This window comes from Coloeus monedula (genome assembly GCF_965178545.1).
Source record: "Coloeus monedula genome assembly, chromosome: 7".
NCBI classification, from domain to species: Eukaryota; Metazoa; Chordata; class Aves; order Passeriformes; family Corvidae; genus Coloeus; species Coloeus monedula.
This window is the reverse complement of record NC_138787.1, coordinates 681,012-707,616: the sequence shown is the minus strand read 5'-3', so window position 1 is coordinate 707,616 and position 26,605 is coordinate 681,012. Positions and strand designations below refer to the sequence as shown.

Genomic DNA, 26,605 nt, shown 5'->3' with positions numbered 1-26,605 from the left:
GGGAACCCCACGGGGAGGCCGAGGGATGCGGAGAGGAGTTTTAGTTCCATGCTTCCCAACGCCTGTCTTTGGAGCAGCAAGCGACACTGCGAAGAAAGGGACTGCAAGACTCCGACTCGCTCAGAGGCCAAGATGGAAAAGCTGTTCCTCCAGCACCAAAAAATTTTAAGTGCTTATTCATCCCTGCTTGTCATCTGTAAGCAAACTACTCCTCCATTCACTACAGACTGGCAGAATGCAAAGGCGTAGCGCAGGAGCCTTCTCTTTTACTATTATAAATGGTGCTATTTTTGCCTTTGAGCCTCCGGTATCACAAATCCCACATCCTTCACATGCCTCACCCCAGCTCCCTGCGCTCTGCCATTGTGTCTTCCCGAGCCGGAGGTGTTTTCCTGCCGTGCCTTCACCTGCTGAGAGCGGAGTCGTGCCACGTGCCCGCTCCGTGTACAACCACTCATTCAGAGCACGGGCCAATCAATCCAGAGCCACACGTGGCCAGAGAGCCCTGGTGCCATGTGTGCTGCACCCCCTGAGCTTTTGGCACTGATGGCACCTCTGGCCACCAGGGACGAGCTGCCACCAGGGACGAGCCGCCACCAGGGACGAGCCGCCACGGCCGTGCCAGGCACCGCCGGCCATCCCAAACCCAGCGCACGCCCTCGTTCTGCCCTCTCAGCTCTTCCCACCAGCACCAAGTTTTCCCTTCTGCCAGACAAAACATCACCCAGCTGCCAGCACGAGGCTGGGCTGGCACAGCCAAGGGCACTAGGCCGAGGTCAGCAGCTCCAAGAAGCTGCACAGTGAATCAAGGCATGGCATGCTCGGGGTGATCCGTCATCAGGCGTCGCAGCGTTTGTCACTCTGCACCCACAGCAGCATTTCTGAGCCCAGGACAGAGGGGTAAAACACCTCACACAGCTCAATTCCATTTTCCCAGCATCTAAAAAGGGGGCTTGAGCTGAAATTACGATTTGGAGACCAGAGACAGCGCAGCTCAAATGCCTCTGACTGCATGCAAGGCCTGAGCCAGGAGATGTGGAAGCTCCGAGTCAGAAATGTTCCAATTAAAGGACTCAGTGGAAGTGGCCAGCAGCCTCCCCTAGTTTCAGTTTGGGAGGAGAAATATCCCGGGCAAATTTTTCCTCCCTGCATCTCCCCTGTGCACAAAGGTATCCTTAGTCAGGGGAATCATTAACTTGGAAGAGGCAGAGCGGTAAATAACGCGGATCTAAGCAGATAAATCATGGAGAATTTGCCAATACCAAGAATATATTAACAAACCGAGATGTTATTAACAACTTGCAAATGTGACAAAAGCAGTGAAGCTCGCAGACACGATGAAAACACCGGCTTGGTGGGAAACAGCAAGAAAAAATATTAGAGGAGCGAATACTGAGCATTCTGCCTCTTTCAGAATCTCTGAAAGCTGTCGGTGAGATTGTATCTTTGCCAGATACGATCTCACCAACAACGGTTCCTAAACACTACCTACTGCTTCTTACTGCAAAATAAAACCAGTTGAAGGTTTTGGGGGGGGGTGAAAAACCCACTGCAGCCCAATAGAAAGAGTCCCCCAGGTGTTTCTTGCAAGAGGAAAAGGAGTTTCTAGCGCGATGGGACCCATCTCCCAGCACAAGTGTGTCTCATACCTCCACCTGCTCGAGCCACAAATGTTGATGTGCCTAAACCAGCCACTACATCACTATTTCTGAATAAAAACAAACTCCTTCTGCAGAGCTCCCTGGCTTCAGCAGCCTGAAAAGCCAAACAAGACACCACAGCCACGCTCCTTTATCCCAGCTCACCTTCCCTGGGAAGGAGGGCTCATCCCACAGCAGAGCCAGGCTGCTGCCACTACAGAACCCAGCTTTAGGGACTGGTGGCTCCTGAAGGGATTCTCCTGCCTGCCTCTCCTGAGGAAAGCAGCTCCAACAGTCAAGTACAAACCAAAATGGGAAGGAAGTTAGGAATTTTAGAGTCCACACGTTTCTTCGAACACTTCCAGGGACGGCGACTCCACTGAGCAGCCTGTTCCAGTGCTTTACAAGGAAAATATTTGACCTCAGGCACAAAGGAAGTCAAAGACTCCTCAATGTGTGACAGGCAGCCCAGAGAGCTCCCCGAACCAACCCTCAGCACCCCATGCCCCAGCCGGATCAATGGGGGTAGGGGATCTCCAGCTCTGCAGCGCCCAGGTCCTGGGGAGAAGGAGAAGCCAAGCACACCCTGAGCTGGCACAGCTTCACTCGGCAGCTGCAGGTCTGTCTTCACCCCCACATCACTCCCTGCACAACAGACACCCGAGAGACGGGGAAATGAGCGTGTGAGTGTGATCAGCAGGCTCCAACACCCCGAGCCCACACCAGGCTGGGGAAAAGCACGGCCCTAAGGAATAACCTCTGGCCAGTTCAGACAGGAGGAGCCTGGACAGACGCGCGGCTGAGCGGCAGCGCAGCCACGTCAGGGGAGCGGGAGCTGCTGTGCGCCCGCTGCAGAGCCAAAACACCGCCCTGGCATCAGCAGCAACGCCTGCCTGGCAGGGAAAAGAGGGAAAAGCCCACGCAGCCTGCACCCCGACACAGGCACGGGCAGGCAGCTGCCAGAAAGGCCCGGTGACACAACCAGCACTGCCTTTCCTGCAGCCTCGCGCTCCTCCGGCACCGCCCCGCGCATCGCGGACGGGCAGTGAACACACCGACAGGGAAACATTTCCAAACCTGTATTTTCACTCTAAGCCTCGAGCTCGAGGGAGGACAAAGGGCAGGGGGGGTATTCTTTGCACACATTCTGCATTTTGGCCAAAACACGTACATGTATTAGTGAATACTAGCTCGCAGCTCCAGAGAGGAGGAGGGGGAAGGCCAAGGGAACAAGATGAAAAACCCTAGAAAATACAGAGTTTATCAAATCCCCGCATCAGGACGAGAGCAAGCCATGCTCTCCTTTCTGGCAAGGCAAGTCAACTCTGAGCAGTTTCCTCATCAAAACAGGTGCTCTACCTCTGGAAGTACTTCCAGACCCAAATCACATCGAGGCCTGCCCTTCCAGGGACCTCCAGAGTTGACCCATTGGCATCCACAGGCTGGCTGTTTTTCCAGGGACAGAAGGAATAGGTGCAGAAGTTTGTGACGAAACAAACAGTTTGGTTTAGAGCAGCTACAGCCGGTCTCTCAAAACTGGCCAAAATAACTGCTACTTTCATCCACGGGTGGGATATGGAGGAATTTGCCCCCACCCCTCCACCAGCAGTTTGTGTTTGTATTTAGATATAGATTGAGAGAATAATAAACAACAACAACAAAAAATCTAAATTTTAGAAACATTTCTAAATCATTCTTATTCTCAAGTCTGCTCAACTGCTCCATTTAGAGGCAGGGCAGCTGTGGGGGCAGCGATGCCAGTGGGAGGAGGAACGTGCTCCAGGAAAGCCCAGACGAGCAGTTTCATCAGGGCATTCTCCAGGGAGAAACCTCTGGAGCCTGGGAGAACCAGCAGGTTCCATCCCACTCTCTGACTCAGAAGCTGCCAGTGGATCATCCCAGCCTCGCCAGCAGCTCCCTCAAGCTTCCCTGCAAGAATCCCAGTGCAGAAGGATCACCCATTTCCCAGGTTTTCTCACCCCCCACCATTTCCAGCAGCATTCAGCACCCGCTTTGCACAACAGTTGTTCCAGCAAATGGCTTTTGCAGAAAGTTTCTTTCATCTGGCGGCTGGAACATCTAAAGATCAAGTCCCTGTTGCCCAACGGTTTGGGCAATCCTTCCCAAAACATCACGTTCTTTTGTGCAACTGCCATCCGCGGTCTCCCCGACAAAAGCAAACACTGGGACTACCAGTAAAAAATAAAAAATAAAAATAAAAGGAGTCTGAGCAAGCAGCTCGAAAAGGAGCCCCTCAGGTGCCGGGAGGTGAAGCGGTGAAAGGAGGGCTGGGAGTCCCTGAGCAGAGCCCAAAGCAGGGGTTAAGGAGGGGGCCAGAGGGGCTTGCAACACAAACTGCAGCAGCTCTGACGCCCCAAGCAGGCACTCTTGGACTTGACCACTCTGCAGCTGCAAAATTGGCAACCTCTGGCCTACTTTGGGGCATGTTAGAGTCCAACTGTATTTACGCTGACAGAGACAAGCAAAGGTTGTGACGATTTATTGACGCAAGAGCTATTTTGTGCTCCATGCCAGAAATTAATCAGTGGAGGAGGAGGAGGAATTCTCTTTAAGCGCTTTGGTGAGCTGCTAAAAACAACAGGCTGAGGTCTCCCATGGCAAACACCATCAAAAAGAGAGAGAAAGAAAAAAAAAAAAAATTTAAAGGGCAACTTTCACCCAGCAGCTTCTTTAGAAAGACTCAGGAATCAGGCAGTGCCTGAGCAGAACTGCCCTGCGTAACTTTCCTTGTAAGAAAGAAAATACATGAGAGGAATAAATCAGAGCTTTCCCAAACCTCTGTCAACACAACCTGGGGCTGTGTTTGTCCAGATCAACAGGTCTCAAGTACATTTGGGGGAGGTGGAGGTGGTGGTGGAGGTGGGATGACCCTGTGAGTTGGCTCTACCTGCTGCAATTCCGGACAAAAAGAAGGAAAGCAGAGGCAACAGTCCCATCACCTCCTTGAAAGAGCTGCTGCACAGAGCTCCACTTTGAAGGGAAAAAATAAAAAGGAAAAGAATCCTTAATGCAGACTGAAGGAACAGCATCAGCCCTACCTGCCAAGAAGACATCACGATAAACCTGTCAAGAGTTACGAGCCTGCAGAACAGGCCTTGCACCTGCTGGAAAGGAAAAAAAAAAGGAAGGGAAAAAGCCATCTAATGCCAATCAGATTCTTGCTGCTGGCAGGGAAGAGATGCCAGAGCCCTTCTCCTGGGTTTGGTAAGCTGTGAGGATCACATGCTTCCCCCTGGCAGAGGTTCTGTGAGACCAGTGGCACCTTAGTTAGAATAAAGCGAGTTCTTGGAAGTTTCAGAGGTTTTTCCTGAAGTGACAGACGTGAAGGATTCAGTACTTGGATGGACTTGTGGAGTTTGGTGTATGGTCTTTTTACTGTTTTGGATGATTTTATGACCAGAGAAGGGATGGTTGGTCTAGTTCAGGCTTTTATGTCTTCCCACAGGAGCAGCTCAAGCATTTTGTAGATCAGGAGTGGAAAAAAAAGTTTAAAACTGTTTCTCTTTATAGGCAGCATAAAATAAAGGTCACAGTTAACAGAGGGGGTTAAGTCTGTTTGAGTAGAAAGTGCAAGTTTTGAATGCTGAAACAGAAGAGCAAAATATAATTCCCAATGGATTATTTTAACATCAGCAGGCTTTAAGGGTTTCCTGCCTGAAGAATTGTCCGTTGATCAGAACTACTGAAGCCACCTTTTCCAGCAGCAGACACAAAAACCACCTGCCCTCAGATCTCGGAGCAAATAACCCAGCTGAGGGAGCGCTCCCCATCTCCCAGCTGCCCCCAATTTGCCAGCTGGCTGCAGCCCCATTGATCTGGGGCTATTGATCACGGGCTGAAGCCTGGCGGCACAAAGGCACCACACAGGAGCTCAGGGACAGCAGCAGCTGGGGAAGGAGAAGTCCCAAGGCCCAGCACGGCGAGCACAGGGCCCACGGCGCTCACCCCGCGCCTCTGATCCTGGTGGGGTCACACGGCCACAGCAGCGCCTTGGAGGGCACAAAGGGTACCTGAAGCCAAGGCTGGCAGCTCAGAGCTCCCACAGCAGACCTCGCCCCCACTACAGTCTGCCCCATAAAGCTATTTATGCCGTTTGGCAGCACAGCAGCTACAAACAACGTGAGTCCACAGATTCCGGGATAGTGAAAGGGTCAGGATTGATTTTTATTTTTTTTTTTCCCCAAACAAGTGATTTCTTTGAATTCGACTGTAATTTCTCCAGCACCCTGATGCCAGCCTTGCCACAGAGCACAGGGGGTTTCCAGCAGTCCCCTCCACTGCAAGCAACTCTGCCTTGCCCATGGCTCCATGCCTCCATGGCTGGAGGTTTCTCCTGGAGGAGAGGATGGCACTGGCAAAATGCCACTTGTTCACGGGCAAGTCAACAAAGGAAGTTGTTTTTCAGTGCTGGGATTATTCAGCTCTTGGTACAACCAAAATGACAGGGAAAAAAAAAACAACAAAAAACAACAAAACAACTAACAAAAGTAAAATTCACTTTATCAGCCCCCTCACAAAAATCCACATCACACACAACCAGAGGTTGAGAGGGTGTGCTAATGGCTGTTGGCACAATCCTGCCTGTCCTTCCCCCCTTCCCCAGGCATCCACAGGTGGCTGTGGTCAGGCTCCCGTCTCCCCAGGCTGACCTTGCCCAGCCATCCTGGCAGAACCTCCTCACGCCTGGCAATTCCAGCCTTCAAAACAAAGCTGATGTTGCTACATCAAAGTGCAGCAGGGCAGCTACAAACACTGATTAAGCCTGGCCTGCGGATTCCCTGGAAAAGCCCGGGTCAACAGGGTTCAAAGCAGGATCAGCAGTGCCCCACTGAACCCCAAACACACTCCAGGGCTCCCGAAAACTCCCACAAGAACTGAGCTGAGAGAGGAGGATCTCAGAAAAGCCCCCCTGGGGTTATTCCTGCATGGAATTCAGCTTTCAATAGGGCTGAAATTTAATATCAGCCTCATCCTTCTGAGAGGCTAAAAATCTGCTCCCACACCTGAGCAAATCAGTCCATCAAGCCAAAGGGTGACAGCAATCCCCAGGGGCAACCCCAAGAGCTGCTGAGCATCTCAAAGCAAACCAGAGCACTGCAGGTAAAGCAGTGATTTTCCCAGGAACTGATGAAACAACAGGATTTTGGTTTTGGTTATGGAAACAAAAGCTTTAGAAGACCTGCTGATGTATTAATTTTAGCTTTCTTAAGGGAAGAATAAATTGTGTGCCCCATTTCCCTGTAGTTTGACCACCCCACCTGGCACCTCGAACCTTGCAGGTGTCAAGGTCTTTCTTGCTTAATGGCCTAAATAGAAATAATAAAATGAATAAATAAAGGGGAGGGAGGGGGAGGGAGGAAATTCCTGGTATGTGGCAAGCTACGGGGAGAAAGGGACTTGCAAAGCCTTTCCTGCAGGATGGGAGAGTTACCAACTCCACAATTGTTCATTCTCCAGCCAGGCACCTGCTGCTCCACGTTCCCTCACTCCTGGCTATCCTCTGACTGTGAAGACAGTTTCTACAGCTGTTAGGGGATGAAAAAAACATGCTAAAAACTACACTAAAATAAGAAACGTCATTGCAATTGTCTCTCCACTCTTCTTCCTGACCCAGCAGCACAGAATCAGAGAACCACAGAATCTCCAGAGCTGGAAGGGACCCACGGGGATCACTGATCCAGCTCCAGGCCCTGCACCCCACCAATCCCACCCTGGGCATCCCTGGCAGCGCTGTCCAAACGCTCCTGGAGCTCTGGCAGCCTCGGGGCCGTGCCCATTCCCTGGGGAGCCTGGGGAGTGCCCAGCACCCTCTGGGGGAAGAACCCTTCCCTGATATCCAACCTAACCCTGCCCTGGCACAGCTCCAGCCACTCCCTTGGGTCCTACATGGAAACATCTTCAAATAAAAATAAATCTCCAAAAGAGTTTGACCAAGAGCTCTCCAAAATAAAGCCCTGTTTTCCCTTTTGCAGCAAGGGTGAGCAGCACCTGCCAAGCACAGGTAGCCAGTCCTAGACTTAAAGGATGCAGAGTGCCCTGGCTGGCTGACATCCCTCTGGGAATAAGTGGATTTTCTGCCCCTGCTCTCAAATCACTTTCAGAATCAGCGGGGTGACTGAGATAGTCCTTTGCCATCAGCTCTGTCCCAGTTATGCACATCCAGGACACCCCAACAAGCCTCACTGCTGTGAGAGCCTGGCCCCAAAGGTGACAAGCTGAATAATTTAAAACAAACCCTGAGAAAACACTCCTTGTCAACTTAATTTGGGGAAGTATGGGCAAACAGGGCAAACAGGGGTTGACCAAAAGTGAGTAACAAAAATGTAGTAACATCTCGTAGAAAAAGGTTTGTCTCCTTTCCAAGTGAGACACAAGATCCCAAGGATTATCTCAACCATTATTACAGAATCTCCTGACTTTAAAAGTACGACCTTTTATATATCCTTTTCCTACCCTGTACTTCATTCAAAATAATCCAGAGTTCTCTGCCTCTCATCACAAGTACCTGCTTCTCATCTTTGCACTGCAGGAAACATCACAGGCTAAAAAACTTACTTTAGAAACAGGCTTTTAAAGAATTCCTAAGTGTGAGAACTGCATTTAAAGAAAAAGCAGAAATGAGAGGAATGCACTTGGCAGGGACACTGACCTAGCAGGAACTTCAACTTGAACCCCAAGTTGAAGCACAAAACAATTCTTCTCTTTTGAGGGTACAGTAAAACCCTTGCACAGAAAGTCCCAGCTATTTGATGCTCCAGAAAGGAAAAACTTCACAGGTTTAGTGTGAGCAGACTGAAAACTTTCAAGGACCTCAGAATGACACTGTTCCTAGAGGAAATCCAGGACAGGCTCAGCTCCCACATAGGTACGAACAGGAAAGCAGCTGGAATAGGTGTTCTGTTGTGGGCTGGGGAAAGAGAAGGGAATGGAGGCATGGCCAGTTCCCATCTGCTGGAGTTCTCAGCTGTTTTAACTGAGTTTACTCCACAGACAACCCCGAAGGCCTCCCCAAAACTGGGGGACCACACTGCTCAGGGGAACAGCCTCTGAATTCCCAGTCTAGAATAATCCAGTAAAAGCAGAGCACCAGACTGGTAAGGGGAAGCAGAGCTCCTTGGAAATGTTCCAGGTCAACCTGGGATAGTGGGAGGCGTCCCTGCCCATGGCAGGGGGTGGGATGGGATGGGATGGGCTTTAAGGCCCCTTCCCACCCACACCACTCCACGACTCTGTGATACACCACGTCCGGATGCTCTTCCACAGCCAATACCCACCCTGGCCCTGCTGCAGGAGGGCTGGAATCTACCCCCACAGCCCCTGTGTTTATTTGAAATGATGCTCTTGCCCCTAGATAACTTCCCCAGACAGCCTCATTACTGCCAGAAAGTAGGTCAGTGTCATTTAAAGCCGGCTTGAAATGCATCTCCACAGAAACTTCTTAATCTTTAAAAAGAGAACGCATCAAATATTTATTGGGCGGTGCAAAACGCTGGGAGACGCTCACAGGGAGAGCTCTTCTGTGTGCTGCATGAAATGGCTTTCCATGCCTCACCGAGCCCTGGAGTAGGGGAGGAGAGTGGCTGGGTGCAGATAAAGCCCCGTACAAAAGTCCTTATCTGCCCAGCAAATCACAGTACGTGACTCCCTAACTCGTTCTCCCGGTGCCATGTGATCCTGGAGCTTTCTGCTTCCTCCAGGAGCTCCTCTCAGCCTTAATGATCCCTGCTGCAGATTTTCCCCTATCAGCCAGGCAGCTCATTCTTAAAACTTCAATATTCCTAATTATCGAACATTCAGCCCTGCAAAATGTAGCTGAAATTTGCATCTCTGCAAGAGTGGCTCTGAAGAAAGGATGGAGCATTTGCATTCAGACTGGTTAATTCCTGCAAGATAACATTTCATAAACAAAATGCTTCATTGAACATGGAGGTTTTCAGCTTTTACAAAGGAAAGTGAACTTTAAACAAATACAAATCAGTTGAGTGATTAACTTTAAGTGTTTTGGTTTTTTAAAACTAATCTTTATGTATAACTAGTATCAGCAGAACAATCTTTACTGATTAAAGAAGCGAAGACAGTGAAACTCAAGCCACTGAATATTAAGGAGGGAGGTAGAAGGAGACTGCAAGGAATCATTTAAGGTCAATAAGAGAGGGGAAAAAATCCAAAACACAAAAAAAACCCTATAAAAAAACCCCACACTACTCACAACGCAGTCAGCCTGGGTAAGGTGAGCACCACGGGTTACGTGAGGCAAGTTTAAATTGTGGCCAACGTTACCAGGCTAAGGAGTGAAACTAAACACGCTTTCCCCTGCCCCCCCAAGCTTTGTCATAATCCTAAATGTTATCTTAATTAGCCTAATTTTCTTAATTATACTTCGCAGCAACTTGAGCCTTCGCAGCACAATCCCAGCGCTTTTCTCCAGCTTTGCTCCAGCGCTGGAAGGGGCGGCGACTCCTCTGCCAGGAGCCAAAGGGCGCGTGACGCCTCCCAGCTCGGTCCTGACTGGATCTGCACAGCCTCCTGCTCCCATCACCGCGGGCAAAAGCCAGATCCAGCCCCTTTCCCCACCTCCAGCCAGCTGCAGGGAGCTGCTTGTTCCTCTGGACCACACCAGCATGGTGCCCGTGGCACGAGGGGCACCGGCAGCCCACCGGCTTCTCCTGCTCCACATGTGCACAAGAGCTGCTGGTCCCAACCCCAGACTCAAGAAGGAGGCCGTGGGGAGAGCCCAGAAAACAAAGCTCGAGGTCTTTACCCTGTGTCCAGGGCTCAGACTGATTTAGCCACTGGAAGTTTTCTCCCACCTGGGTATTCTTCTCCAAAAGCTGTTTCTTGTTCCCTGAGGAATCTTACTCCAAACCACAACGAGAGAGGAGGCAGTGAGGGGGGAAGAAGCCACACTTTTCTTAGCCAACTTAAATCTCCTCCGAATTCTTTCACCTGAGGGCGAGAAGCCCTCAGTGCCCGACACTTCTCACACAAGCTTTGCAGAGTGAAATGAAAAATCAAAAAAGCACAGAAAGAAACCCAACCCAAACCACTTCCATTCATCTACGCCGCAACAACTTTATGGCACAGCTCCTAAAACATCCCATTAGTGCTGGGCTTGGAGAAGATTAGAGAAGAAAGCTTGAACCCACTGAAGCAAGGCTTAATAGGCTCTCGAGTTAAGCCAGAGCCTTCCCTTAAACAATGCCCATCATTAGGGATAATTACCTGTAGCTGTATAATCACCGTGGCTACGATAACTGACATGAGAAGTCCAGATGTCATCTTTGGCAAGGGTTGGGAAATGTTTCTGCTCCTCATTATGCAACTGACTCTTGAAAGAGAAACGAGCGACAGGAACACCGGGGGTGAAAAGCCACCATGGAACACGGCGGAGCTCCAGCCCAGCCCTTGGAAATACAACCAGAGTCAGAACCCAGCACTCAGGAAGGGCACACGGATGTCCAACACCATCCTGCCCAGCTGCTGCACCCCTGGGTTATGGTCAGACTGCCCTTCTCAGCACCATTCTAGACAGGGTTGGTGGGAAAACGAAGCTCAAACTGGTTTTTAGAGCTGAGCCGAAGCAGCAGACCCAGCAGAAAGAGGCAGGAGAAACAAGGGTTCGGCAATGAATTATAAAGGAAAGCCAGAAAAACCAGCAGCAGGCTTCCACTGAGTAACAGCCCAGCCAGGAAGGACATCAGCACTTCCCAAACCTCTGGAGAGCTGCTCCTCAGGGAGCCAAGCAATAGCCATGGTTGGGTTTGGACTGCAGGTGGATGTTTCAGGTGTCCCACCGCCACGGCGAGAGAAAAGCAGGCGGCCCCAGCTGCCCAGCCTCACTGCAGAGGCAGGAAAACACTGAAACAACAATTATCTGCTATCTGAAGAGCAGAACTCCTGAAAAACACCACTCTGCATTTGTGGCCCAGGTGAACTCATGCAAACACACTTCAGTTTCCCAACTCCTCATAGTGCCAACAAGTTGCAAAACCTAAGGCTGCTACATTATGGAAGCAGAGACCACTTTTTTTTCTTTTTGATAATTGTGATGATTTTAGAGACTTACAAACTCCTTTCAGCCGTGAGGAGAGGGTCGGATCTACCCCTGCTGCCGGTGAACTCCAGCACCCCTATTTATTGCAGGATTTCTTTCCCCACAAATAAGCAGTTCCTTAAATCTTAGGAGCTGTTCCCCGGCTTTTAGCACTTCAGCCTTACTTGTTAACCCAACCCTGATTAAACTGAAGTCACAGAGTAATCTCTCAGAGGCAGAGTTAAGTAAGTCCTTCCACGTGCCCCGTTGTTGTTGGATTATTTGCTTCCCAGCAGCCAGTTCTGTACCATAAACTCAAACAGCCCAAGCACCATTAAAATTCCTCTTACAAAGCTCTGCCTGTCACAAAAGTTGCCCCAAACTCCCCAAAAACAAATGTATGAGGCACCTTTAAGCTCAAAAGCAGGTAACCGAGTAGCTACAGAGCCTGCTGACAGACAGCAATGCACCATTTGGTAGTGATGAATCATGCCTCCAATTGCAAGACACATTAGGGGTAATCCCCCAGCCAGCACTGAGGTGGATCAATTGACTTTTGTTCCAGCAAAACTATTCCTTCCTATTAAAAAGTACTTTAAAAGTCAAAGGGTTTTCTTAAGTATCACTAAAGGCAGCAGCAGAACCGTGCCCATTCCTGGGAGGTACACTGCACATCGTTAACGCTGATTTAACAAATTAAACATCTGGCTAATGACTCAGAAAATACCAACAATTTGCACTGATGCAACAATTAGAGAGCTGAATTTTAGCACGATTATAGAAACCTGACATGGTAAAGCTTCCCTGTTAACTCCTGGTAACAGCAGCAGCGCTTTCCAGCCTCACACCAAAAGCAGCGAAGGCAGCAGGGCTGATGATGCTCTGAGCACGGTAAAAGGCGTGTCCATGCAGCCAACTGTGCCTTGGGGTCGCTGCTGGGATCCCAAGCGGCCCTGCCCTTACCTGGATGGCTTTGGGAGCTCATTGCTGGCAATGTCTAGTCCTTGGGAGAAGGGATTCGAGACGGATCAGCTTCCGCGGGAGTAACAGCAGCTCGAAAGAGCTCCAGTGCTTCACCAATACATAGGAATGGGAAGGGGGGGTTAAATCATGGCCACCTTGTAAAATCCAGGGCACAGTGACATGCTGAGTTGTATGGGAAGTAATCCAAGAGGGTGGCAGAGTATCTTCCAATGGCTTTTAAAATGGGAACCTGCAATTAAAGAAAAAGATGTCTGCGTTAGCAAATTAAGATTAACAACCATTTAAATTGTACATTATGTAACCTGTTTATCCCCTAGATTAAACTACAATGCTATTTTAGGCATTAAGGGTTGCAGAGAGAGTAATTTTCAGAGTTGTAAATGTTACTTTGATTAATAACCATAAAGATGCAGATTAATACTTAACATTATTTAGGAAAAAAAAAACAATTAAAAAAAAAAAAACAACACTTTCCAATGACACATTCAAGTCTCAGAAACCCAAAATTCCATGTTAATTCTCATCCTCCAACAGCACCATATGAAGCCACTTCAGTCCAACAGCTTCCATATTTTAAAAGCCATATGTATGAGTGGTAACTGTACTTCACGCATCTGTTCCCCGAAGAAGTCTAAAGAAAAATTCCTCAGTGCCAAGAAGTGGTCTTGGAGCAGGAAGGAAAAAACCCACACAATCAATTCCACTCCCACTCTACCCAAGCCTCCAGCAGATTACTGAGGAGCAGCTCCATACTGCCCCAGGGGAAAAAAAATCCACCATTCCCAATTATTTTGAAGCTGTATATTAAAGGGAGGGAGAGAGAACAGAAGGGAAGTAACCCCCAGAGCCAGCAAGCCCTGACCCCTGCCCTCCCAAAAAATGGAAGTGTAGAAGCAGTAGATACCCAGCCCACCTGAGGCACCCACGCTGACCCAGCCAGCCACCCTTGCACCGAAACAACCTGCTCAAGCTCTGTTTTGGGTGGGGTCAGGGGCTTTTTGGCACTGTACCAAGTTACATCCAGTATTCCCCATCCTAGGAAGTGTTCCAGGCCAGGCTGGAGGGGCCTGGGAGCAACCTGGTCGAGTGGAAGGCGTCCCTGCCCATGGCAGGGGGTGGAGTGGGATGGGCTTTGAGATCCCTTTCCACCCAAACCATTCTGGGATTCCTGGACATCCCTGTTTCACAGGCAGAGCATCTCAGGGATTCTGCTCCCAGCCAGCTGACCTAGCTTAAACCCAGCTGTGTCCTTCATGCAGAGCACCCCACAGCCACAGGTGATTTCCCTTCTTTGCACCATAAAACACCATCGAACCAGCAGCTCAGCCCTCCTGGGCAGCAGGGGCATGGGGTGAGCTCCTCCTGCCTGGCCAGGCATCACCCAGCGCTGGGATGAGGTCACCCTGCTGTCAGCAGCCAGCTCCAACCCATCCCCACGGATCCAGCTGACTCTGCTCACCCCAAACTGCTCTGGCAGCAGATCCCAAAAGGAGTGGTGCCCTCCAGCACCACTGGGGCGGGGGACGGCTGCGATGGGAACTGCGATGGGAACTGCGATGGGAGCTGCTCCTGCCTTGCACAAGGAGCATCTGTCCACAGCAGGGCTGTGCCACAGTGTTTCAGGCAGTGCTGGCTGTTCCTGGAAGAGCTCTTAGCACGCTCGGGTTTGTGTGCTCCTTTCCAAGAAGCAAAACCAGGTCTGAGCCTTCCAGCACCGGCACAGTTGCTCAGGATGGGCTTTCTGAGGTCAGGGCAGGAAAGCGCCCCGGCAGGCAGTGCTGAACACAGTCCCTTCCTCGCTGTGCTTCATTAAAAGCCCTCTTTAATTGGCTGTTTCTCTGCAGCCCAAGTGTCTCAGCATCACCACTCTCCAAGTTCCTCTCTGCCCATCTTGCATTCTTAGAGACCTGGAACGCGTTCCACGGTACGCGTCAAATTCAAGAGAAAATCACTTAAATGTCATTTCTAACCCCTGCAGGTCTCTGCCACCCCAAATGTTCAAGATGTTCCAGTCCCATTAATGAGCACATCCTGCTAAACAGAGCTGGGTCAGCTTAGACCAGGCATTAGCAAGACACTAACATAATTTATTTCCATTAGAACCAGCAGGTACTGTTGTAGCATAAGCCATCTCAGCTGCAGACAAGAAGGATTTGGAGTGGAGTTACCAGATCCCCATGTCCTCATTTTCCCAGCACAAGAATGAAAATGTGAGCATGAACAGTGGGAAGTTTCCCAAAGGAAATGGACTCAATCAGTAGCACCAAATCCATTCAACAGCACCATTTAATCGTTCCATCTATTCCCACTGCTGCCCCATCCCTGGGAGTGTTCAAGGCCGGGGGCTTGGAGCACCCTGGGATAGTGGGAAATGTCCCTGCCCATGGCAGGAGATGGAATGAGATGGGTTTTAAGGTCCCTTCCAATCACTCTGTGATTCCACAATTCTCTCCAGGACACAGCAGTCACGTCCCAAGTGACCTCCTCCCAAACTCTAATTTTCAGGTAGCCCTTGCACTGACCTCAGTGCAGACCAAAGAGCCGCTGCCAGGCCTCCACCTGCAACAATTCCCGTGTACATGTGTCCTTTTGCCACTGTCTCAAGGAACACACTCCTTAAACTGAAAGGAGTGAAACGCTGCCTGTCCCTACGCCTCAGCTCTCCGGAGGTCTGGAGGGTTTTCCAAGCCAATTATCTCGTTGGGAAAAAAAAAAAAAAAAAAAGATTAAAAAGAAAAACAAACCCGAGTTTGTTTAACTTCTACTCCAGTGCCTCCCAGGACAAGGACGATCACCTCTGGCCTGAGGAACAGCGAGTGCACCCCAAGCATCATTCCAGAGGCACGTTCCCCTCCGGCACCGGATCAGGGCCGCCTGCCCGCTGCCATCCCGGCGTGCAGGAGGAACCTCAGACCCCACTGCCTTGGCCAGATGGGTCTCAGCAAGGCCCAGCCCTGGGTTTTGGGGGGTTGGGGGCACATCAGGCTTTGCTGGGAGCAGAGCCGGGCACGGACGGCCGCTGCCACCGGAGCGCGCCGCGAGCCCCGGGATTACTGCTGGCTACGGGAATTGTCCTGGCAGACAGCACGCGGGGCCACGGTGGCCGTGCCAGGGCTGCCACTTGCCTGGGCACAGGGCAAAGGGAGGGCTCAGGGGTGCATCCATGGACATGGGGCACTGCTGAGCACAACTGCAGGCCCGAACAAGCAGGTGTGTAAAACATTATTGGACCAGGACTGGGATCATCAAGCCTCCTGCCTTGCAGGAGAATTTTCAGAGTCTGGTCACTGCTGGATTTTTAACAAACTCGGCAACAGGAGCACAAGGAACCACCCGTTTATTTCAGCCTGCTTCTGGCAGGGCACACCTGAGAGCACAGGCTCCCTGAAACCACTGGGCTGGTGCATCAGCAGCTGCATCCTCACCACATCCCTGGAGCAGAGGGTGGCCGTGCTCTGAGCGCGCTGGCACCTCCCTGTCCCCGCCCCAAGCGAGCCTCTACCTGCAGCCAGCACAGAGCAGGACCGAGGGCCGAGGGGCTGCAGCCTCTGCCAAAGCGCCTCGTTTCTTACTGGTTTGGTGCCCCAGCAAACCACCAGCTCCTGTCAGGCACCTTCCCTGGATGAAAAGTAATTCCAGCTCTCCTCTTACCCCCACAGAAAGCTTGGTTTTTTTTCTCTTTTACATAAGAATCGTACAGTTCTGCCACAAGGATGGTTTGTTGACAGGAGGCCTGGAGCAGCTCCCCTACAAAGACAGGCTGAGAAAGCTGGGGCTGTTCAGCCTGGAGAAGAGAAGGCTGTGTGGAGACCTCAAAGCAACATTCCACTGCCTGAAGGGGCTATGAGGAAGCTGGAGAGGGACTCTGCACCAGGAACTGCAGTGAGGGGACAAGGAATAATGGGTTCAAACTGAAAAGGGTGGAAGTTTAGATTATATATTAGGAACAAATGTTTTACTGTGAGGGTGGTGAGACACTGGCACAGGTTGCCCAAGAAGCTGTGGCTGCCCCATCTCTGGACGTGTCCAAGGCCAGGCTGGATGGGGCTTGGAGCAACAAGATGATCTTTAAGGTCCCTTCCAACCCCTCACAGTTCTGTGATTCTTTGGCAGTGCTAGTCACAAGCCCAGATGTGCAGAACCACTAATGACACTTACCACAGAACTTTATTTACACAGAGCTGCATTTTTCAGAGCTTTAATTGCTCTCCAGCCCAGATAAGAATCTTGGCCTGGGGCTGAGGTTTCGGGGCTGAGTCAGCCGGGCTGCTCTAGGACCAGGAGCCCTGATGCCCCGGCTCTCTCAGACACAGCAGCCAGGATCCCTCGGAGCCCTGGGTGACACGAAGCGATGCCAGAAGGGATGCTTCCCATCCTGGCACTCCTTTAGCACCACTCCAGCACCGTGGCGCTTGCTCTCCAAAAGCCATGGAAACACCACCACCACCTTCCAGACGGCGTCAGCGCCGCTCCTCCTGCCTGCCACAGATTGATTACGGCGAGATCATTATTTTTTCCCCCGAAATTACCTTCCTCGCTGCGCTCACAAGCAAACAGCCCCAAGCTCGATCCCACGTGCTCCACGTAAGATGCCAGCATCACCCTGATGTTTCCTTGGATTCCTGCTCGTAGCAGGCAGCCTGCAAACAGCCCAGCGCTGCAGCACACACGTGCTCAGCACTCGCCGGCCTGAAGGGGGGTACAGCCTCTCTCAGAGCTTTATTGATTAACTCTCTCTTCTGACAACAGATCCTGCACTTCAACCGGAGCAGGGGAAAGCTGCCTTTGCTTTCCAGGGTTTGTTTATAAAATACTGCCAGCACAGGATCCATACATGAAAAGAAGAGGGAAGGAAGAGGCTTAGAGGTGCCTGAAAACAATTCACGGTGACCACAGGAAGATTTACTGCGTCTTTATTTAGAATGATGGAATGGCTTGGGCTGGAAGGGACCTCAAAGCCCATCTCATTCCAAACCCAGGCAGGGACACCTTCCACTAGGCCAGGCTGCTTTGTTTAGAGCAGAGCCAGGGTGGAACAGCCTCCCGAGCTGATCTCCCCTCCAGGGACCACATCTCCCAGCCACCACCTTGCAAGGTGACAAAAAGAGTGGCAGCCATCCCCAGGACCCCCACAGCCCTCTGACAACATCCCCTGAGCTCCTGTCTCTGCAGCAGAATACAGCTTTACTGGATCTGTCCCAGGAGAGCAGGTTTCACAAGCACTGCCCACTTCCACACGTGCTGCTTTTCCTGCAGTTTCAGCAATAACCAGACCTCTTCCAGGAAATACGTTTGCAAACCTCAAATATCATCAGACCCTCAAAGAGTTCGGAGTCTCTAAGCAGTTTTCTGTCTCTAAACACACACTGTGAGAGTAACAGGTGACACTGTAAAATCTACTATCAGCTTCACACTCAGCTGGGGCCAGAAGAGCCACCAGAATATCACAGAATAATGGAAAACAAAAATAGAGCAGAGAATTTGCTGCTGCGTTAGCCCAGTTCCTCCAAACCCACGCGGATTTTGTGCAGACCTGGACATTCCCCCTCCTTTGCCAAGTACACTGTATAAGAGCTTCAAAAGGGCAAGAAAAACACCACCAGAGGTGTGGCACAAATTCCTCATGCAGGTGATGATAAACCTGCGGCCCAGACAGAGGTGACTTAGAGATATCACAGTGATGCAGAGTCATGATTAATACAGACAAATCACTCATCGCTCTGCTTTCCATCTTTCTTTCAGAGCTAGAAGTTTTTCCCCTGCTTTTGCTGGGTGAGAAGCTGGGTGGACACAGCAGAGAAGGCCAGGAAATCCATGGGACAAGTCACTGGCTCTCAGGCATGTTTGAGAAGTGCCACCTTCAGTGACAGCGCATATCCTGTTGTGAAATGCCTCCCTCTTGGATGCTGCTGGAGAACGTGGCAACCAAGTACTTTTAAAGACCTTGAAAAACCTTCAAATATCACCTGGACACCAACCTACAGTCACCAAACCAACTCAGCTCTGCTTTGTCCCACGCAGAAGTGACAGCCCCATCTGACCAAACACAAAGTTTGCTCTGCAAAGCTTTCTATATTGCACTGAAATCATGTATCAGATTCTTTACAGTTTCTACACCTGCACTCAGGAAGTAAAGGAAAATACTGGCAGATAGAAGTGCTGACACAAAACTCAGGAATCCTCACAGAAGAGGGGCAGGGAGCACAAGCAGTGTGAGCACCGAAGCCTTCACCACAGTTAGAACTGTGTAAGTAACAATTAAACAGGAAACCCACCCTAATCCAGCTGTTACCAACAGCTCCTCTCCAGGGGAATACCAGGTACAAACATGCCCGGGTGAGGAGGATCCAGACTGACCAGTCCAGCCCTCTCTGCCAGGACATCCCATCTTTGCCAAACCCTGCAGCACCAGAACCAGGGGTGCCTGCCTTCAACATCAAAAGCTCAGCACGGTGATTCAAACGCACGAAGCACCTCAGAAACACAGCAAGGTTCAGCCAGCACTTCAAGGAATCAGCCCCCGGTGCATTTGTTTAGCAAATGCTGACATTTCCCTGCCAGCCATCACAAGAGACTCTCACATGACAGCCCAGAGCCGAGCAAACACGGCGCTTCCGCCTCCCCACGAACCTTCCAGCACACACACACACGGTGAAGAGTGACTGCTTGTGTGCTCACACCAAGCCCTGTGACCCCGTGCCAGGCTCTGTGTGGTGGAACAGTCACACACAGACTGCACCTCCAGCCGTGTCCGTCCTCTGTGCTAAACCAGGGAGTAACCAGCACCTGCTGTGAACTTGCACAGCTCCCCCAGGAGCCGCGCTGCCCTCCTGGGCCGTCCCCGGGAGCTGCTCTGGAGCGATCCCGCTGGTACCCCGGGCAGGCAGTGCTACCCCTGCGCTGAAGGCACCGTGAGGCTCGCAGAGGAACCCAAAGGAGCAAGAGCCACAAACGGCAGGACGCTGTTAGCTGACTGTGAGCTGCTTCATCAGCGCAGAACTAACACAGCTGTCTAAAGGCAGCAAACCTAGATGGAAATTATTAATCTCACTACGTGCAACAGAAATTCTCCATAGAAACAATTCAAGGCAAACGTCTTCTACAGGTTCCCATCCTTTTGCTTCTCACTGTCAAGTAACGCTCCGCAACTGATTTCCAGGGCACACAGGTTCCCTGAGTAAAGCTGCTTTTCCCAGGCTCTTGTCAGCTGTGTCTCAAAGCCAGGTGCTCACACTGATCTCTGGTGGCAGTCCTGTACTTCTGGAAATCCAAGCACTGAGACACCAGCCCAAACTGAAGATGTGGTATCTCAGCAGAAGTGAAGACATCCCACGCCCATTTCCATGTTAAATTAACACAAAACTGACATTATTGAGCTTGCCCCTGGCGGTATTTTCCTCACTAAGTCTGAAACTGAGGAAATCCCTCACGGTACCTTGTACTTTTGTAAATCACCACCCTGACCAGCACTCAAGAGCTGCTCTGAAAACCGAAGGTGCCTCCACAGCCTAAAAAGAAAAATCTTCTGGTGGACACCCAAAACCCCAAAAGTTTTGTGCCCCTTCTCCTTCCTTGCTAGTACAGGAGAGCATCCACACGATTTCTTCTTCCACAGATTTCCCAGCAGTATCACTGGTAGATCTCTCATCCATTTTTAGACCTCAACAAGTACTGATGTCGAAACCACTGCAGGTATCCCAGACACACAGAGAAGCAAAAACACTTTGGGAACAACCAAGTGCATGAGGAGTGAACCCAAATCCTCCCGTGCATCACCCAAGACTCTGAACAAAAGATCCCGAGCAAATCTGGAAATACCACCTCGAGCTCACTCTGTGGGAGCTCCGATTTAGAGTGGCCAACAGCTTGGAAATTATTTTTTTCAGAGTCAAGCAGGAAGAGCTGCAGATTCAGAAACACGGGCGACTGTTTGAAACCTGGGACTGTGCAAATCTGCAGGAATACAGAGCCCTCCTTGACTAGCAAGACTCTGGCAGAGGGTCTGAAAGAGCAGGATGCTTCTGAGCTCGATCCAGTTTCTCAGCAAGAGCAGCAAGAACAAGCAGTCTCACAGATGGATCCGCGTGGGAGGGAGAAAGGATAAAAGTCTGCCTCGGGAGCCTGTTCCAGCTGCTACCGGAGCCTTGCAGGAGTCGGCACAAATTGGGCAGAGCTACCTATAAAAATCTACTGCCTTGGCTTCTTCTGAAGCCCTCTTCTTTCCCGATTCCATGTTTTTCCTCCATCCTACTATTTCCACATTCAAAGGAGTCCAAATCAGATAGCTGAAAGTAGTGCCTGACAGAAGGCGAATGCAGACTGGGAGTTTATCCCGATTCTTCATTCCTGCCTTGCAGATCACCCTCACTACACACACTCAGGAGCACAAAAATCAAAACTCCTTTTCAATGCTTGACTGAGAAGTGATTAAAAATGGAATACTGGAGGCCGGGTTGGAACCTGAACCAGTGAGGGGCAGCCCTGCCCATGGCAGGGGGGTGGGACTAGATGGTCTCTCAGGTCCCTTCTGACCCAAACCCTCCTGTAATTCTGTAATTCCATATTCTTTTTATCCAGAATCCCCCCAACGACATTTCCAGTGCCAGGAAGAGGTTGTGTGGCCAGCAGACGGGGAGCTCACCTCACTGGCTGAAAGCAATTCTTGTTTTTCAGCTCCTCAGGTAGGCAAAGGCAGAGAGAAAAACATTTACCTTTTCTCTTCATGTACTTGAGCTGTTCCAGCCACATCTGAACTTCTTGTTCCTTCTGACAAAGAATCAGAATTACTGGTCACTAGCTGTGCCTAACCCATCTGGTCTCCCAGCATAAAATAGCTGAGTACATGTGTCATCAATCACTGTTAATTACTTCATTAACTTGGAAAACGAATATTGACTTTTTTTCAAAGAACAAACATTGTTTAAGGTCAGTCTAGTTCTTTTTTTTTTTTTTTTTTTTTTTTTTTTTGCTTTTAATTGAATGCTATCTGATTACCAAGAGAAAATGACTTAGTCTGAACACTCAAGCAACCCTGCCAGATAACTGGTGCAGGAGACATTTCCCCAAATCCCTTTCTGGAAGGGCCGGTTTGATCCAGAAGCTTCGTGCTGTTCTCCAGAGCCCCGTGCTCACCACGATGCCGTTCCCACCTACTGCCCCCATGGCTCTGGAAGTCCTGACCTTTGCCATGCTCTGGGAAAGAAACATGCCCCAAGGTCTCCACAAACACGTTGCATCACTGTGGAGTGGACATTTAGCCCTCTGCTGCTGGCTGCAAAACAGTGACACGAGAGATCACAGCTGTCTGTGCGTTCTCATCTGCAGCAGATCTGCTGCCAGCACATAAAACCACTCAGGAGCCACACAGCACAATGCCAACTTGCCCCTGGACTGTCCCCCTGCTTCAGAGGCTCGCTGAGATCACCTCCTGGCCCCAGCATGAGCTCTCCTTCCTGCCAGGCAGAGGGGTCCCTCTCTGCACCTGCTCACAGAGCCTGGTCCAGCCACTCTCCCTGGAGGAGCCACTTGAACTTGATATTTATTACATTTCTTCATGCTCACTGAGCTTACTGGCTCACTCACTGTCCACCTCCAAGAAGCTATTTTGCTTGAGGGCATCCCCTGTCACTCCTGTCCCCCAGTATCCCCTAACTCTGCCCCCAAACCCGGGCCCTGCTTCCCAACCCGCCCTGCAGGAACATGTGCGGCTCACTCGAGCGCCCTCGACCTTGGCTGCTGCCCAGCTCCTCAGGCACAGCACAGCCTCACCCACAAAAGCTCTGGGATCCCATCATGGGTTCCCAAGTTTACATTTCTGGGTGTTTCATTTCTCCTGTCTGGCACTGCATGCGAGTAATGATACCAAGACACTGCACTTCCCACAGCCACCCCATCGGCCAGACCCCAGTCCTGATGGACCACAATGGTTTGGGTTGGAAGGGACCCGAAAGAGCACCTCATTCCAGCCCCAACACGTGGTGCCACTCTGCCACTTCTCCTTTTAAAGGGTCTACAGCCAGTAAAAATGTCTTACAGCCAGTGGGTGCATTGTGCATTTGTGTACCTTACTCAAAGGAACTCCGCCTAAATCCAAATTTTACATACGACCATAAATAATGCACCAAGCAGAAAGCAAGAAATCACAACTTCACCTTTAAAGTGCAACGTAATTTGCTTTTATTTGTTGGGAAAACCTGTTCTCCTCTCACCAGCATCATGTGAAAAAGTCATGCTGACCTGTACCCACTCACAGGATCATCCCTCAGCACACACGGCAGTCGAGGCACCCTGCTCAGTCCCAGCTCCTCTGCCAAAGCTGCTGGGACTCCAAGCCCCAGACTGCTGAAAACTGAACAGGCAGGAATTCCCCCGGGAAGCTGAAATAAAAGAGATGGCTGTCTATTCACAGGGGTTCCACGACTTCCAGTTCTAAATCAAAAGTAACATTTTTTGAGCCACATCCACAGCAAGAACAGAAAACCAAGTCAGTCACCACAAACCTCTAAGTCCCTCTGTTGTACCCCTCTGAACAGGGTTACATTTTTCATGACCAGCATCACCCTTTAATAAAATCTAGAATCTTCAGGCATATATTTCAGTCTTAAAAGCTGACAAGCAAGAAAAGCGAGGAAGGTACTACTCAGACTCCAGGGGGTTTCAGGTTGTTTATTGTATATTTATGTTTTATAACACCACCAAAGCCAAAAAGGAACAAAACCCTTTAAAGAAGTAATTGCAGGTTACCCTGATAGACAATGCCAGCAAACTTTTGAGAATTTCCTTTCCAGGTGCTGCTCCCAACACCACAGTGGTTCCTTAACTCAGTGAGAAGGAAGGGCTCCATTTACTTTAGGATTTACACCACATTTTATGTGGCCCATTCTGCCTGTTTGCACAACGTGAACACAGCAAGGCAAACTGGAACTGTCCTTTGAAATAAGAAAACTGGACTGCAAAGCCACACAAAACACTGGACACATTTCAAGGACTGACGCAGTACCTGCCACGGGGGCTTTTTAAGGTGTGTTCTACAATACTGTTCATCGCCAGCTGGAAAGGGACTGCAGCTCTGTGTCCCCAAGGAAGCCTCAGAGCCCTAACTTAGGGTTTGAGTTGGGAGGGACCTCAAAGCCCATCCCATCCCAGCCCTGCCACGGGCAGGGACACCTTCCACTGTCCCAGGCTGCTCCAATGTCCAGCCTGGCCTTGGACACTGCCAGGGATCCAGGGGCAGCCACAGCGAACAATTCCCAATTCCCAATATCCCATCCATCCCTGCCCTCTGGCACTGGGAAGCCATTCCCTGTGTCCTGTCCCTCCAGCCCTTGTCCCCAGTCCCTCTGCAGCTCTCCTGGAGCCCCTTTAGGCCCTGGAAGGGGCTCTGAGGTCTTCCTGGAGCCTTCTCTTCTCTTCTCTTCTCTTCCCCAGCTCTCCCAGCCTGGATCCAGAGGGGCTCCAGCCCTTGGAGCATCTGTGTGCCTCCTCTGGACTCCCTCCAGCAGCTCCAGGTCCTTCTGCTTTGGCCCCAGGGCTGGGGCAGCTCTGCAGGGGGATGTCACCTGAGCAGGACAGAGGGGCAGAATCCCCCCTCCCTTGCTGGTCACACTTGTTTTGATGCAGCTCAGGATATGGGGTTTGGGATTTCTGGGCTGCAGAGCACTTTGCTCTTTGGGGTCATGTTGAGCTTCTCATCCACCAACACCTCCAAGCCCTTAATGGCTTTTCACACTACACAGCACAGACAGAATAGTCCTCCCTGCAACTCGCCCCCCTTTCAGGGTGGGAATGAAGCAAAGTAATTTACACCTGCTTTTGTCCCTCTTCAGCCTTTTAAAACATCAAAGCCCAATCTTGGGGGTCTTTTTTTCACTTTCCTGGCGCTTGGGATTTTGCACCTTTGCATGCTCCTAAATCTCCTCCCTTAACTTCTCGCTAACAGCTCCAGCTTCCAGGAAGAATTGCTTGGCTTTCAAGAAAAGCTGCCATTAGTCACCAAAGCTCTGCCCTGCAGAAACCCCTCTCACCTGATCCCCTGCTGCTTGGGATACTCTGAAATAAATGAACAGGAAAGGATACAAGGTGAAAACAAAACAAATCCAAAGGCTTTGCATGTAGCGTTAATCTGGATACATCTTGTACCCGACAGGAGCCTGTACTGAGGTGGGGGTTGGTCTTTTCTCCCTGGTAACAAGTGACGGGACAGGAGGAAACAGCCTCAGGCTGTGCCAGGGGAGGCTAACTTCGGATATTTAGAAAAAGTTCTGCATGGAGAGAGCTGTGAGTCCCTGGGCAGTGCTGGAGACCCCGTCCATGGAGGGATTCCAAAGCCGTGTGGAGGTGGCACCTGGGGACATGGGACAGTGGCAGTGCTGGGGGAACGGTTGGATTTGATGATCTTAAAGAACTTCTCCAACCTAAACGATCCTGTGTTCCTGCGAACATAATGACGAACGAGTTACATTATGGCAGAGGGGGAAAAACATGGCCTGACAGCCGATGCCTGCAGCCACCTCCAGCCAGTGCAGCCCCTTCCTGAAGGAAACCGCGCACAGCCACGGCACGCTCCGACAGACAGACACCTCCTCTGGATGTCAGGCGGCTGAAAATTGACATTTCAGCACCCGTTCGACATTCAAGCAAAGTGCGGGGCCACCGCAAAGCAAACGCGACTCCCATTACCTCAGAGCACTCGGCATGCCAAGCACACTCCAAGGCTGGGGCGGGGGGGGGGGAAGGAGATTGCAGGAATTTTTTCCTGAAATGGAATGGGGAGATAAGATCGAGTGAAAAGGAGCAGAGGCTGCTGACATATCTAGATTCCCAGAAGCCAGTAAATATGCAAATGGGCTGCCATTTCTGCCAGTAACACTCAGAACCAACTTTGATTCTGCTAAAATATATCGCATTAAACAAGGGAGATAAGCCCAGCACCGAATCCACACAGAGCAGCTCCCTTTGACCAAGACAGCTTTACTTCTCACTCCAGGGAATCCTGAACAAAGCTCTCTATTCTAAGAGTCTCCACGCTGACTATCACAATGTTTATTAATAACTTTGGCCATTTACCTTTTCATAGTGTGATTTGCAAGTACTACTAAAAACTCTCCATAAAGCCATAAACCGCCCTGGAAAAGCTGCATCCAGTACCAGCCGCAAATCCTTCCCCAAACCAGGAAAGGGCTTGTTGCCCTGAAGCCACAAACAGCAAATTTCACACGAGATGTCAGAGAGGAGAAAATAAAGGGTGGATTGAATGTGCATCCCCAGAGACAGAGATTACAGAGCAAGAACTGAAGTTGATGTGACCTGATAGCAGATGATAAACTCAGGAGATGATAAAGGCATTCCCTGGACATCCATCTGTTGCCCCTGGGGTTTGGACACTGGGCAGAAATATATATATATATAGAGAGAGAGAGAGAGAGAGATGAAAATATTAAATATAGACATGATTTGTTTTCATACATATGAAGTATATACGTGTGAAATAAACAGATGTATATTCAGCACCGGAGGCAAAGAAAGCATTTCTTATTTTCACTCCATTTTATCTGCCTACCACCTCTGAATCAGCGAGATGAGCTCAAAGGCCAGTGCTGGCTACAGTCTGAGACACACACTTTGCACACTGCTAAGCAAGAGCAAAAGCAGCTCTCCCCCTGCCACGGCAGGAACTGAACTCGGCCTCCACAACTGACTCCATTCAGCGAGGCTGTTCCCTAGCAGAGGGAAAACTACAACCTGCACCCTCCTCGACAGCCCTTGGCCGCTCCTCTGAGATTCCAGCACGCAGGAAAGAGCATCGAGGACTTCAAGCAACCGCCAGCATCAAAAAATAAGCATGTAGCGAAGGTAGGGAGATGTAAAAAACAAAAACCAGACCTCTGGGGGCTGAATAAGCCTCCCACGTGCAGCACACTACAACAGG

At 50.5% G+C, this 26,605-nt stretch overlaps 1 protein-coding gene across 3 annotated transcripts in view; it reads right to left on the bottom strand.

The window, feature by feature from the left end:
* Nucleotides 1-26,605, bottom strand: part of HDAC4 (histone deacetylase 4) — a 175,171-nt gene that overhangs the window by 136,387 nt on the left and 12,179 nt on the right. For 2 of the 3 annotated variants that reach the window (XM_082285040.1, XM_082285041.1), the window contains exon 2: nucleotides 12,658-12,907. In XM_082285040.1, the coding sequence (XP_082141166.1) occupies nucleotides 12,658-12,679 (22 nt within the window). In that variant the 5' untranslated portion in view covers nucleotides 12,680-12,907. Of the gene's footprint in view, nucleotides 1-10,883; nucleotides 10,957-12,657; nucleotides 12,908-26,605 lie in introns of those variants that run through there. The other variant, XM_082285043.1, reaches the window with a different exon arrangement.